General features: G+C 44.8%; 1 protein-coding gene across 2 annotated transcripts in view; it reads right to left on the bottom strand.

The window, feature by feature from the left end:
* LOC124113562 (sodium-coupled monocarboxylate transporter 1-like) overlaps positions 1-15,225 on the bottom strand; it is a 126,386-nt gene extending 111,161 nt beyond the window's left edge. Inside the window, exons 1-2 of one of the 2 annotated variants that reach the window (XM_048395347.1) lie at positions 14,601-15,225; positions 12,110-12,178 (exon numbers count right to left, since the gene is read on the bottom strand). In XM_048395347.1, the coding sequence (XP_048251304.1) occupies positions 12,110-12,178; positions 14,601-14,945 (414 nt within the window). In that variant the 5' untranslated portion in view covers positions 14,946-15,225. The remainder of the gene's footprint in view (positions 1-12,109; positions 12,179-14,600) is intronic. The other variant, XM_048395348.1, reaches the window with a different exon arrangement.
* Positions 15,226-15,427: the final 202 nt, after the last annotated feature.

The raw sequence follows: 15,427 nt of genomic DNA, 5'->3' as shown, positions 1-15,427 counted from the left end.
TAGGGCATCTTTACATTAGTTTTTTTTGATTGAAGTGACCACACATAGAGGACACTGGTGCTACCGGTAGGATAGGGCATCTTTACCTTAGTGTTTGTTGGAAGTGACCACACATAGAGGACACTGGTGCTACCGGTAGGATGGGGCATCTTTACCTTAGTTTTTGTTGGAAGTGACCACACATAGAGGACACTGGTGCTACCGGTAGGATAGGGCATCTTTACTTTAGTTTTTGTTGGAAGTGACCACACATAGAGGACACTGGTGCTACCGGTAGGATAGGGGATCTTTACCTTAGTTTTTGTTGATGGAAGTGACCACACATAGAGGACACTGGTGCTACCGGTAGGATAGGGCATCTTTACTTTAGTTTTTGTTGGAAGTGACCACACATAGAGGACACTGGTGCTACCGGTAGGATAGGGCATCTTTACCTTAGTTTTTGTTGGAAGTGACCACACATAGAGGACACTGGTGCTACCGGTAGGATAGGGCATCTTTACCTTAGTTTTTGTTGGAAGTGACCACACATAGAGGACACTGGTGGTACCGGTAGGATAGGGCATCTTTACCTTAGTTTTTGTTGGAAAAGACAAGACATAGAGGATTCTGGTGCTACCGGTAGGATGGGGCATCTTTACCTTAGTTTTTGTTGGAAGTGACCACACATAGAGGACACTGGTGCTACCGGTAGGATAGGGCATCTTTACCTTAGTTTTTGTTGGAAGTGACCACACATAGAGGGCACTGGTGCTACCGGAAGGATAGGGCATCTTTACCTTAGTTTTTGTTGGAAGTGACCACACATAGAGGACACTGGTGCTACCAGTAGGTTAGGGCATCTTTACCTTAGTTTTTGTTGGAAGTGACCACACATAGAGGACACTGGTGCTACCGGTAGGATAGGGCATCTTTACCTTAGTTTTGTTGGAAGTGACCACACATAGAGGACACTGGTGCTACCGGTAGGATAAGGCATCTTTACCTTAGTTTTTGTTGGAAAAGACAAGACATAGAGGACACTGGTGCTACCGGTAGGATGGGGCATCTTTACCTTAGTTTTTGTTGGAAGTGACCACACATAGAGGACACTGGTGCTACCAGTAGGATAGGGCATCTTTACCTTAGTTTTTGTTGGAAGTGACCACACATAGAGGACACTGGTGCTACCGGTAGGATAGGGCATCTTTACCTTAGTTTTTGTTGATGGAAGTGACCACACATAGAGGACACTGGTGCTACCGGTAGGATAGGGCATCTTTACCTTAGTTTTTGTTGGAAGTGACCACACATAGAGGACACTGGTGCTACCGGTAGGATAGGGCATCTTTACTTTAGTTTTTGTTGGAAGTGACCACACATAGAGGACACTGGTGCTACCGGAAGGATAGGGCATCTTTACCTTAGTTTTTGTTGGAAGTGACCACACATAGAGGACACTGGTGGTACCGGTAGGATAGGGCATCTTTACCTTAGTTTTTGTTGGAAAAGACAAGACATAGAGGACACTGGTGCTACCGGTAGGATGGGGCATCTTTACCTTAGTTTTTGTTGGAAGTGACCACACATAGAGGACACTGGTGCTACCGGTAGGATAGGGCATCTTTACCTTAGTTTTTGTTGGAAGTGACCACACATAGAGGGCACAGGTGCTACCGGAAGGATAGGGCATCTTTACCTTAGTTTTTGTTGGAAGTGACCACACATAGAGGACACTGGTGCTACCAGTAGGTTAGGGCATCTTTACCTTAGTTTTTGTTGGAAGTGACCACACATAGAGGACACTGGTGCTACCGGTAGGATAGGGCATCTTTACCTTAGTTTTGTTGGAAGTGACCACACATAGAGGACACTGGTGCTACCGGTAGGATAAGGCATCTTTACCTTAGTTTTTGTTGGAAAAGACAAGACATAGAGGACACTGGTGCTACCGGTAGGATGGGGCATCTTTACCTTAGTTTTTGTTGGAAGTGACCACACATAGAGGACACTGGTGCTACCAGTAGGATAGGGCATCTTTACCTTAGTTTTTGTTGGAAGTGACCACACATAGAGGACACTGGTGCTACCAGTAGGATAGGACATCTTTACCTTAGTTTTTGTTGGAAGTGACCACACATAGAGGACACTGGTGCTACCGGTAGGATAGGGCATCTTTACCTTAGTTTTTGTTGATGGAAGTGACCACACATAGAGGACACTGGTGCTACCGGTAGGATAGGGCATCTTTACTTTAGTTTTTGTTGGAAGTGACCACACATAGAGGACACTGGTGCTACCGGTAGGATAGGTCATCTTTACCTTAGTTTTTGTTGGAAGTGACCACACATAGAGGACACTGCTGCTACCGGTATGACAGGGCATCTTTACCTTAGTTTTTGTTGATGGAAGTGACCACACATAGAGGACACTGATGCTACCGGTAGGATAGGGCATCTTTACTTTAGTTTTTGTTGGAAGTGACCACACATAGAGGACACTGGTGCTACCGGTAGGATAGGGCATCTTTACCTTAGTTTTTGTTGGAAGTGACCACACATAGAGGACACTGGTGCTACCAGTAGGATAGGGCATCTTTACTTTACTTTTTGTTGGAAGTGACCACACATAGAGGACACTGGTGCTACCGGTAGGATAGGGCATCTTTACCTTAGTTTTTGTTGGAAGTGACCACACATAGAGGACACTGGTGCTACCGGTAGGATAGGGCATCTTTACCTTAGTTTTTGTTGGAAGTGACCACACATAGAGGACACTGGTGCTACCGGTAGGATAGGGCATCTTTACTTTAGTTTTTGTTGGAAAAGACAAGACATAGAGGACACTGGTGCTACCGGTAGGATGGGGCATCTTTACCTTAGTTTTTGTTGGAAGTGACCACACATAGAGGACACTGGTGCTACCAGTAGGATAGGACATCTTTACCTTAGTTTTTGTTGGAAGTGACCACACATAGAGGACACTGGTGCTACCGGAAGGATAGGGCATCTTTACCTTAGTGTTTGTTGGAAGTGACCACACATAGAGGACACTGGTGCTACCAGTAGGATAGGGCATCTTTACCTTAGTTTTTGTTGGAAGTGACCACACATAGAGGACACTGGTGCTACCGGTAGGATAGGGCATCTTTACCTTAGTTTTTGTTGGAAGTGACCACACATAGAGGACACTGGTGCTACCGGTAGGATAGGGCATCTTTACTTTAGTTTTTGTTGGAAAAGACAAGACATAGAGGACACTGGTGCTACCGGTAGGATGGGGCATCTTTACATTAGTTTTTGTTGGAAGTGACCACACATAGAGGACACTGGTGCTACCAGTAGGATAGGGCATCTTTACCTTAGTTTTTGTTGGAAGTGACCACACATAGAGGACACTGGTGCTACCGGTAGGATAGGGCATCTTTACCTTAGTTTTTGTTGGAAGTGACCACACATAGAGGACACTGATGCTACCGGTAGGATTGGGCATCTTTACTTTAGTTTTTGTTGGAAAAGACAAGACATAGAGGACACTGGTGCTACCGGTAGGATGGGGCATCTTTACCTTAGTTTTTGTTGGAAGTGACCACACATAGAGGACACTGGTGATACCGGTAGGATAGGGCATCTTTACCTTAGTTTTTGTTGGAAGTGAACACACATAGAGGACACTGGTGCTACCGGTAGGAAAGGGCATCTTTACCTTAGTGTTTGTTGGAAGTGACCACACATAGAGGACACTGGTGCTACCGGTAGGATAGGGCATCTTTACCTTAGTTTTTGTTGGAAGTGACCACACATAGAGGACACTGGTGCTACCGGTAGGATAGGGCATCTTTACATTAGTTTTTGTTGGAAGTGACCAGACATAGAGGGCACTGCTGCTACGAGTAGGATAGGGCATCTTTACCTTAGTTTTTGTTGGAAGTGACCACACATAGAGGACACTGGTGCTACCGGTAGGATTGGGCATCTTTACTTTAGTTTTTGTTGGAAAAGACAAGACATAGAGGACACTGGTGCTACCGGTAGGATAGGGCATCTTTACCTTAGTTTTTGTTGGAGTGACCACACATAGAGGACACTGGTGCTACCGGTAGGATAGGGCATCTTTACATTAGTTTTTGTTGGAAGTGACCAGACATAGAGGACACTGGTGCTACCGGTAGGATAGGGCATCTTTACTTTAGTTTTTGTTGGAAGTGACCAGACATAGAGAACACTGGTTCTACCGGTAGGATAGGGCATCTTTACCTTAGTTTTTGTTGGAAGTGACCAGACATAGAGGACAATGGTGCTACCGGTAGGATAGGGCATCTTTACCTTAGTGTTTGTTGGAAGTGACCACACATAGAGGACACTGGTACTACCGGTAGGATAGGGCATCTTTACCTTAGTTTTTGTTGGAAGTGACCAGACATAGAGGACACTGGTGCTACCGGTAGGATAGGGCATCTTTACTTTAGTTTTTGTTGGAAGTGACCAGACATAGAGAACACTGGTTCTACCGGTAGGATAGGGCATCTTTACCTTAGTTTTTGTTGGAAGTGATCAAACATAGAGGACACTGGTGCTACCGGTAGGATAGGGCATCTTTACTTTAGTTTTTGTTGTTGGAAGTGACCACACATAGAGGACACTGGTGCTACCGGTAGGATAGGGCATCTTTACCTTAGTTTTTGTTGGAAGTGACCACACATAGAGGACACTGGTGCTACCGGTAGGATAGGGCATCTTTACCTTAGTTTTTCTTGTTGGAAGTGACCACACATAGAGGACATTGGTGCTACCGGTTGGAGAGGGCATCTGTACCTTAGTTTTTGTTGGAAGTGACCACACATAGAGGACACTGGTGCTACCGGTAGGATAGGGCATCTTTACCTTAGTTTTTGTTGGAAGTGACCACACATAGAGGACACTGGTGCTACCGGTAGGATAGGGCATCTTTACTTTAGTTTTTGTTGGAAAAGACAAGACATAGAGGACACTGGTGCTACCGGTAGGATGGGGCATCTTTACATTAGTTTTTGTTGGAAGTGACCACACATAGAGGACACTGGTGCTACCAGTAGGATAGGGCATCTTTACCTTAGTTTTTGTTGGAAGTGACCACACATAGAGGACACTGGTGCTACCGGTAGGATAGGGCATCTTTACCTTAGTTTTTGTTGGAAGTGACCACACATAGAGGACACTGATGCTACCGGTAGGATTGGGCATCTTTACTTTAGTTTTTGTTGGAAAAGACAAGACATAGAGGACACTGGTGCTACCGGTAGGATGGGGCATCTTTACCTTAGTTTTTGTTGGAAGTGACCACACATAGAGGACACTGGTGATACCGGTAGGATAGGGCATCTTTACCTTAGTTTTTGTTGGAAGTGAACACACATAGAGGACACTGGTGCTACCGGTAGGAAAGGGCATCTTTACCTTAGTGTTTGTTGGAAGTGACCACACATAGAGGACACTGGTGCTACCGGTAGGATAGGGCATCTTTACCTTAGTTTTTGTTGGAAGTGACCACACATAGAGGACACTGGTGCTACCGGTAGGATAGGGCATCTTTACATTAGTTTTTGTTGGAAGTGACCAGACATAGAGGGCACTGCTGCTACGAGTAGGATAGGGCATCTTTACCTTAGTTTTTGTTGGAAGTGACCACACATAGAGGACACTGGTGCTACCGGTAGGATTGGGCATCTTTACTTTAGTTTTTGTTGGAAAAGACAAGACATAGAGGACACTGGTGCTACCGGTAGGATAGGGCATCTTTACCTTAGTTTTTGTTGGAGTGACCACACATAGAGGACACTGGTGCTACCGGTAGGATAGGGCATCTTTACATTAGTTTTTGTTGGAAGTGACCAGACATAGAGGACACTGGTGCTACCGGTAGGATAGGGCATCTTTACTTTAGTTTTTGTTGGAAGTGACCAGACATAGAGAACACTGGTTCTACCGGTAGGATAGGGCATCTTTACCTTAGTTTTTGTTGGAAGTGACCAGACATAGAGGACAATGGTGCTACCGGTAGGATAGGGCATCTTTACCTTAGTGTTTGTTGGAAGTGACCACACATAGAGGACACTGGTACTACCGGTAGGATAGGGCATCTTTACCTTAGTTTTTGTTGGAAGTGACCAGACATAGAGGACACTGGTGCTACCGGTAGGATAGGGCATCTTTACTTTAGTTTTTGTTGGAAGTGACCAGACATAGAGAACACTGGTTCTACCGGTAGGATAGGGCATCTTTACCTTAGTTTTTGTTGGAAGTGATCAAACATAGAGGACACTGGTGCTACCGGTAGGATAGGGCATCTTTACTTTAGTTTTTGTTGTTGGAAGTGACCACACATAGAGGACACTGGTGCTACCGGTAGGATAGGGCATCTTTACCTTAGTTTTTGTTGGAAGTGACCACACATAGAGGACACTGGTGCTACCGGTAGGATAGGGCATCTTTACCTTAGTTTTTCTTGTTGGAAGTGACCACACATAGAGGACATTGGTGCTACCGGTTGGAGAGGGCATCTGTACCTTAGTTTTTGTTGGAAGTGACCACACATAGAGGACACTGGTGCTACCAGTAGGATAGGGCATCTTTACATTAGTTTTTGTTGGAAGTGACAAGACATAGAGGACACTGGTGATACCGGTAGGATAGGGCATCTTTACCTTAGTTTTTGTTGGAAGTGACAAGACATAGTGTACACTGCTGCTTCCGGTAGGATAGGGCATCTTTACATTAGTTTTTGTTGGAAGTGACCACACATAGAGGACACTGGTGCTACCGGTAGGATGGGGCATCTTTACCTTAGTTTTTGTTGGAAGTGACCACACATAGAGGACACTGGTGCTACTGGTAGGATAGGGCATCTTTACCTTAGTTTTTGTTGGAAGTGACCACACATAGAGGACACTGGTGCTACCGGTAGAATAGGGCATCTTTACATTAGTTTTTTTTGATTGAAGTGACCACACATAGAGGACACTGGTGGTACCGGTAGGATAGGGCATCTTTACCTTAGTGTTTGTTGGAAGTGACCACACATAGAGGACACTGGTGCTACCGGTAGGATGGGGCATCTTTACCTTAGTTTTTGTTGGAAGTGACCACACATAGAGGACACTGGTGCTACCGGTAGGATAGGGCATCTTTACTTTAGTTTTTGTTGGAAGTGACCACACATAGAGGACACTGGTGCTTCCGGTAGGATAGGGGATCTTTACCTTAGTTTTTGTTGATGGAAGTGACCACACATAGAGGACACTGGTGCTACCGGTAGGATAGGGCATCTTTACTTTAGTTTTTGTTGGAAGTGACCACACATAGAGGACACTGGTGCTACCGGTAGGATAGGGCATCTTTACCTTAGTTTTTGTTGGAAGTGACCACACATAGAGGACACTGGTGCTACCGGTAGGATAGGGCATCTTTACCTTAGTTTTTGTTGGAAGTGACCACACATAGAGGACACTGGTGGTACCGGTAGGATAGGGCATCTTTACCTTAGTTTTTGTTGGAAAAGACAAGACATAGAGGATTCTGGTGCTACCGGTAGGATGGGGCATCTTTACCTTAGTTTTTGTTGGAAGTGACCACACATAGAGGACACTGGTGCTACCGGTAGGATAGGGCATCTTTACCTTAGTTTTTGTTGGAAGTGACCACACATAGAGGGCACTGGTGCTACCGGAAGGATAGGGCATCTTTACCTTAGTTTTTGTTGGAAGTGACCACACATAGAGGACACTGGTGCTACCAGTAGGTTAGGGCATCTTTACCTTAGTTTTTGTTGGAAGTGACCACACATAGAGGACACTGGTGCTACCGGTAGGATAGGGCATCTTTACCTTAGTTTTGTTGGAAGTGACCACACATAGAGGACACTGGTGCTACCGGTAGGATAAGGCATCTTTACCTTAGTTTTTGTTGGAAAAGACAAGACATAGAGGACACTGGTGCTACCGGTAGGATGGGGCATCTTTACCTTAGTTTTTGTTGGAAGTGACCACACATAGAGGACACTGGTGCTACCAGTAGGATAGGGCATCTTTACCTTAGTTTTTGTTGGAAGTGACCACACATAGAGGACACTGGTGCTACCGGTAGGATAGGGCATCTTTACCTTAGTTTTTGTTGATGGAAGTGACCACACATAGAGGACACTGGTGCTACCGGTAGGATAGGGCATCTTTACTTTAGTTTTTGTTGGAAGTGACCACACATAGAGGACACTGGTGCTACCGGTAGGATAGGGCATCTTTACTTTAGTTTTTGTTGGAAGTGACCACACATAGAGGACACTGGTGCTACCGGTAGGATAGGGCATCTTTACCTTAGTTTTTGTTGGAAGTGACCACACATAGAGGACACTGGTGGTACCGGTAGGATAGGGCATCTTTACCTTAGTTTTTGTTGGAAAAGACAAGACATAGAGGACACTGGTGCTACCGGTAGGATGGGGCATCTTTACCTTAGTTTTTGTTGGAAGTGACCACACATAGAGGACACTGGTGCTACCGGTAGGATAGGGCATCTTTACCTTAGTTTTTGTTGGAAGTGACCACACATAGAGGGCACTGGTGCTACCGGAAGGATAGGGCATCTTTACCTTAGTTTTTGTTGGAAGTGACCACACATAGAGGACACTGGTGCTACCAGTAGGTTAGGGCATCTTTACCTTAGTTTTTGTTGGAAGTGACCACACATAGAGGACACTGGTGCTACCGGTAGGATAGGGCATCTTTACCTTAGTTTTGTTGGAAGTGACCACACATAGAGGACACTGGTGCTACCGGTAGGATAAGGCATCTTTACCTTAGTTTTTGTTGGAAAAGACAAGACATAGAGGACACTGGTGCTACCGGTAGGATGGGGCATCTTTACCTTAGTTTTTGTTGGAAGTGACCACACATAGAGGACACTGGTGCTACCAGTAGGATAGGGCATCTTTACCTTAGTTTTTGTTGGAAGTGACCACACATAGAGGACACTGGTGCTACCGGTAGGATAGGGCATCTTTACCTTAGTTTTTGTTGATGGAAGTGACCACACATAGAGGACACTGGTGCTACCGGTAGGATAGGGCATCTTTACTTTAGTTTTTGTTGGAAGTGACCACACATAGAGGACACTGGTGCTACCGGTAGGATGGGGCATCTTTACTTTAGTTTTTGTTGGAAGTGACCACACATAGAGGACACTGGTGCTACCGGTAGGATAGGTCATCTTTACCTTAGTTTTTGTTGGAAGTGACCACACATAGAGGACACTGCTGCTACCGGTATGACAGGGCATCTTTACCTTAGTTTTTGTTGATGGAAGTGACCACACATAGAGGACACTGATGCTACCGGTAGGATAGGGCATCTTTACTTTAGTTTTTGTTGGAAGTGACCACACATAGAGGACACTGGTGCTACCGGTAGGATAGGGCATCTTTACCTTAGTTTTTGTTGGAAGTGACCACACATAGAGGACACTGGTGCTACCAGTAGGATAGGGCATCTTTACTTTAGTTTTTGTTGGAAGTGACCACACATAGAGGACACTGGTGCTACCGGTAGGATAGGGCATCTTTACCTTAGTTTTTGTTGGAAGTGACCACACATAGAGGACACTGGTGCTACCGGTAGGATAGGGCATCTTTACCTTAGTTTTTGTTGGAAGTGACCACACATAGAGGACACTGGTGCTACCGGTAGGATAGGGCATCTTTACTTTAGTTTTTGTTGGAAAAGACAAGACATAGAGGACACTGGTGCTACCGGTAGGATGGGGCATCTTTACCTTAGTTTTTGTTGGAAGTGACCACACATAGAGGACACTGGTGCTACCAGTAGGATAGGACATCTTTACCTTAGTTTTTGTTGGAAGTGACCACACATAGAGGACACTGGTGCTACCGGAAGGATAGGGCATCTTTACCTTAGTGTTTGTTGGAAGTGACCACACATAGAGGACACTGGTGCTACCAGTAGGATAGGGCATCTTTACCTTAGTTTTTGTTGGAAGTGACCACACATAGAGGACACTGGTGCTACCGGTAGGATAGGGCATCTTTACCTTAGTTTTTGTTGGAAGTGACCACACATAGAGGACACTGGTGCTACCGGTAGGATAGGGCATCTTTACCTTAGTTTTTCTTGTTGGAAGTGACCACACATAGAGGACATTGGTGCTACCGGTAGGAGAGGGCATCTGTACCTTAGGTTTTGTTGCAAGTGACCACACATAGAGGACACTGGTGCTACCAGTAGGATAGGGCATCTTTACCTTAGTTTTTGTTGGAAGTGACAAGACATAGAGGACACTGGAGATACCGGTAGGATAGGGCATCTTTACCTTAGTTTTTGTTGGAAAAGACAAGACATAGAGGACACTGGTGCTACCGGTAGGATGGGGCATCTTTACCTTAGTTTTTGTTGGAAGTGACCACACATAGAGGACACTGGTGCTACCAGTAGGATAGGGCATCTTTACCTTAGTTTTTGTTGGAAGTGACCACACATAGAGGACACTGGTGCTACCGGTAGGATAGGGCATCTTTACCTTAGTTTTTGTTGGAAGTGACCACACATAGAGGACACTGATGCTACCGGTAGGATTGGGCATCTTTACTTTAGTTTTTGTTGGAAAAGACAAGACATAGAGGACACTGGTGCTACCGGTAGGATGGGGCATCTTTACCTTAGTTTTTGTTGGAAGTGACCACACATAGAGGACACTGGTGATACCGGTAGGATAGGGCATCTTTACCTTAGTTTTTGTTGGAAGTGAACACACATAGAGGACACTGGTGCTACCGGTAGGAAAGGGCATCTTTACCTTAGTGTTTGTTGGAAGTGACCACACATAGAGGACACTGGTGCTACCGGTAGGATAGGGCATCTTTACCTTAGTTTTTGTTGGAAGTGACCACACATAGAGGACACTGGTGCTACCGGTAGGATAGGGCATCTTTACATTAGTTTTTGTTGGAAGTGACCAGACATAGAGGGCACTGCTGCTACCAGTAGGATAGGGCATCTTTACCTTAGTTTTTGTTGGAAGTGACCACACATAGAGGACACTGGTGCTACCGGTAGGATTGGGCATCTTTACTTTAGTTTTTGTTGGAAAAGACAAGACATAGAGGACACTGGTGCTACCGGTAGGATGGGGCATCTTTACCTTAGTTTTTGTTGGAAGTGACCACACATAGAGGACACTGGTGCTACCGGTAGGATAGGGCATCTTTACATTAGTTTTTGTTGGAAGTGACCAGACATAGAGGGCACTGCTGCTACCGGTAGGATAGGGCATCTTTACCTTAGTTTTTGTTGGAAGAGACCACACATAGAGGACACTGGTGCTACCGGTAGGATAGGGCATCTTTACCTTAGTTTTTGTTGGAGGTGACAAGACATAGAGGACACTGGTGCTACCGGTAGGATAGGGCATCTTTACCTTAGTTTTTGTTGGAAGTGACCAGACATAGAGGACACTGGTGCTACCGGTAGGATAAGGCATCTGTACCTTAGTTTTTGTTGGAAAAGACCAGACATAGAGGACACAGGTGCTACCGGTAGGATAGGGCATCTTTACCTTAGTTTTTTTTGGAAAAAAGAAGACATAGAGGACACTGATGCTACCAGTAGGATAGGGCATCTTTACCTTAGTTTTTGTTGGAAGTGACCAGACATAGAGGACATTGGTGATACCGGTAGGATAGGGCATCTTTACCTTAGTTTTTGTTGGAAGTGAACACACATAGAGGACACTGGTGCAACCGGTAGGAAAGGGCATCTTTACCTTAGTGTTTGTTGGAAGTGACCACACATAGAGGACACTGGTACTACCGGTAGGATAGGGCATCTTTACCTTAGTTTTTGTTGGAAGTGACCACACATAGAGGACACTGGTGCTACCGGTAGGATAGGGCATCTTTACTTTAGTTTTTGTTGGAAAAGACAAGACATAGAGGACACTGGTGCTACCGGTAGGATGGGGCATCTTTACCTTAGTTTTTGTTGGAAGTGACCACACATAGAGGACACTGGTGCTACCGGTAGGATAGGGCATCTTTACCTTAGTTTTTGTTGTTGGAAGTGACAAGACATAGTGTACACTGATGCTACCTGTTGCGTTATAAGGATGCACGTTCCTGTTAATTTCGCCGCTCGGGAGTTGAAACGCTTCTCCAGGTACTGAAAGACGCAAATAGGAAACCTTAAAAAAATCGGAGAGAAAAATAAAGAATAACGAGGCAATGATGAGACATAAGTGTTGCTTTTAACAACATTACACATCAAACCATAACGACACAAGGAGTCAAAGCATGGAAACCTAGCATGTCTGATCGAGCTATTGTTTTGAGGAGTAAGAAGGGCCACACACATACACACAAATCCCCCCTACACACACACACGTACACACACGCACACACACAAATATATATATATATATAGTCTACATATACACCAGCGTCACCACTGTTCACTCCGCACAGACATTAGTGATCAGATATTAGGATAAGTCGTTGCGTAAACATTATTCAGATTACAAAATTAACAGAGATAGCTATCTAACTAATCCATGAATGAAAAAAGATACGTTAGTGTCCCAGTGGCGTGTAACAGAAGACATCAGACAGCTAGGCATTAGTGGGAACGTTCTACTTTTTGCGACGAGGTCTTAGTTATGAACTCGGAATGATGTCAACACAGACTGAGAGAGTGATTGAGTGTGGTTTCACGCGCGTCGTCTTAAGCAATATTCTAGCAATATAACGGCGAGGAACACCAGAATTGGGATTTACACATTGTAGCCATGTTGAGAATCGAACCGGGCACAGAATGATCCATGTCTTGAATGTCTGATAAAGTGCTGACACAGCAGGATACCGTTACGTAGATTTTTTTCAAGATGTGTGTTTTGGCTTGTAAGTGTCACATGTTATTTTTTGGAATATATTAGATTTAACTTTAAAACAGTTCCAGATGTGTTATTTTGTAATAATTTCTATCGTGGGTTTCCCCGAAGTGGTAATCGTCTGAGACCTGCATCACTTCGGGCTTTCCTCCCAAATTAAACTGACACGCCGTGATATAACTGTTAAAGGCGGTGTTAAACACAACTCACTCACTCACTCACTCACTCACTCAATGTCATTCAAAGGCGTTCTTAGAAACAGACCATAACAAAACATTTCAGGTTGTGGCGTCTGTCCTGCTACATTCTGTCAATCGTAACTTTCTTTTTACCCGTGAAGATCCGGGGTAAAATAGGTCTTTAGCAAGAGGTGAATAACTGGATCAGAGGTGATCACGCTCGCTGACTTGATTTATGCATGTCATCGGATGTCAATTGCCTGGATCGATGCTCATGATGTCAATCACTGGATTGTCTGGCCCAGACTCGATTAATTACAGATCGCCATTTTACAGATGGAATATTGCTGAGAGCGGCGTTAAACAACAAACAAACAAAACACAGTTTTGAACCTACAATTGCACCTAAGGTAACAGGCGTGTATCCGTGCATTCCACGCTGCACGATGTTGTACGGGGCAATAACGGGATGTGGACACAATGAGGTCATGGCCAATGACTCTCTCACAGTTTAAACAAACCCGTTTGTCTTCGCGTCTACAAAACTGTAACCCAGTTTCTTGCGATACGGGAGGGAATGGCAGTCAGCTCTGCACGTGCTGTATCACGTTGACGTGTATCTATAGATGGACACTTGACACTACTTCTTTCTGATAACAACTTCTGATATCCACAAACAGGTCCCACCTGAGAGAAGGAGCAAGAAGTATCGCTGAGACGTCCCTGCAACCAATGCAAGTCAGAAGAGGCAACCAAATAGATCGAGTGATCGAGTGTGTGTCCTTAGCACCCCGACGTTATATGACGTTGCTTATAATACTGATCACTGATTGGACAGGTCTAGACAAGCATCCATGATGTACTAGCATCGTGATATAATGTGGAGATGTCTGGGAGGACATTATCACAAAATGTGAATGGTTTGTTTTTTGTTTATAGGCATTTTTTGACAAATGAAATAAAATATTTCTGAGCCCGAAATGAATTACACGAAAATTACGCTCGCCTCACAAATTAGACAAATCTTAAATATTTTTTCATTATTATGTTGCATTGTGTAGACGCTGTAGACAACAGGCAGTAACTTACCTTACATTCCATATGGCCTCCGTCGACATATCACTAGGAGATTTGTATTAACAAAACAATCACTCTCGGTGTCGTCGCACCCCTAGCGAGTCATGGATATATGATATACGTCATGCGTGCATGAGTGTCGGTTCACACAACATACCAGTATGTTTGTTTCTGCATCTAACCAATCTAATACCATTTGAATATGAGTATTTTTATAAATATTAACCAACATGTATGGTATCGCGTTTCTTTTGGCAGTGAGTATACATTAATATTTTCCGAAGCCAAACTGTTGCACGTGTTTTTGTTGTTGAATTGGTTGGTTCTCGATGTCTTGCAGGGAATATTGTACCTCGAACTTGTAAACTTCAGAGATCTGTGTAATTAAAACATTGACGTCATCAGTGGCGTGCTGCAATGAACGTGACTGTGAGTACTTTACCTCAAATGAGCTTGTGTACTTCAGCGGATACAGGAGGGGGACGTACAACACGGCAGATATCACAATGGCACCAATTAATCCAAACGTGTACAGGTAGTACTGCGTCCCTTCTCGATACATCTCAGCAGGGGTTCCCAGAATCAAGATGGCGGACATGAAGGACACGAGGATGGAAATGGCGACGGGCACAGTCTTCATATCTTTTCCTCCCATCAGAAACTCTCCCGTTGTTTTCTGTCTGTTTCCCCAAAATGCAAAAAACACCCCGATTGCTGCAGACACCGCCAACATGAGGGCGAATACGGCATAGTCTGCAGCCCCAAACACTCTCACTTCATCAATCATTTTATCTACTGGTGCAGCTACACTCTCCGCGCGGATCCTCTTGTTTACTGCGGTCTCGCTCCGTGTCAGCTGCAGCTATCTCACCTGTTCCCTCAAAGTGACATCCACCTTTTGTGTGGCCACGTGGTGTTGACTGTATGTTTAAATAAAGGTCGCTGTCAGACAGACAATATCTCATATTCCCCGGGAGTTAAGTATGAATAATGCATGGACTGTGCAGTACACTTGCTGTGGAACATCTTACACTGGTGTCCTTGTGTCTCGCGATATGCGAGTGAGGTAGTTAACTTTAAAGCCGCTTTGACCAGTATTCCAGTTTTATCGCGGCTTGTCATCTTGATGCGGGAGGAAAGCCCGAAGTGATGCAAGTCTTTATTGTTTACCACTTCGGTGAAACCCACGAACACGGGTAAAGTGGTGATAAACCTAGAAACATAATTGGTGCGAGCGGGGATTCGACCACAGGATCATAGTGCTCTCGG

The sequence above is a fragment of the Haliotis rufescens genome, unplaced genomic scaffold (genome assembly GCF_023055435.1).
Source record: "Haliotis rufescens isolate VD_foot unplaced genomic scaffold, xgHalRufe1.0.p SCAF_14, whole genome shotgun sequence".
In the NCBI taxonomy this organism is placed as follows: Eukaryota; Metazoa; Mollusca; class Gastropoda; order Lepetellida; family Haliotidae; genus Haliotis; species Haliotis rufescens.
Note: the sequence above shows the minus strand (reverse complement) of the source record. Positions and strands in the feature narration are given on the sequence as shown.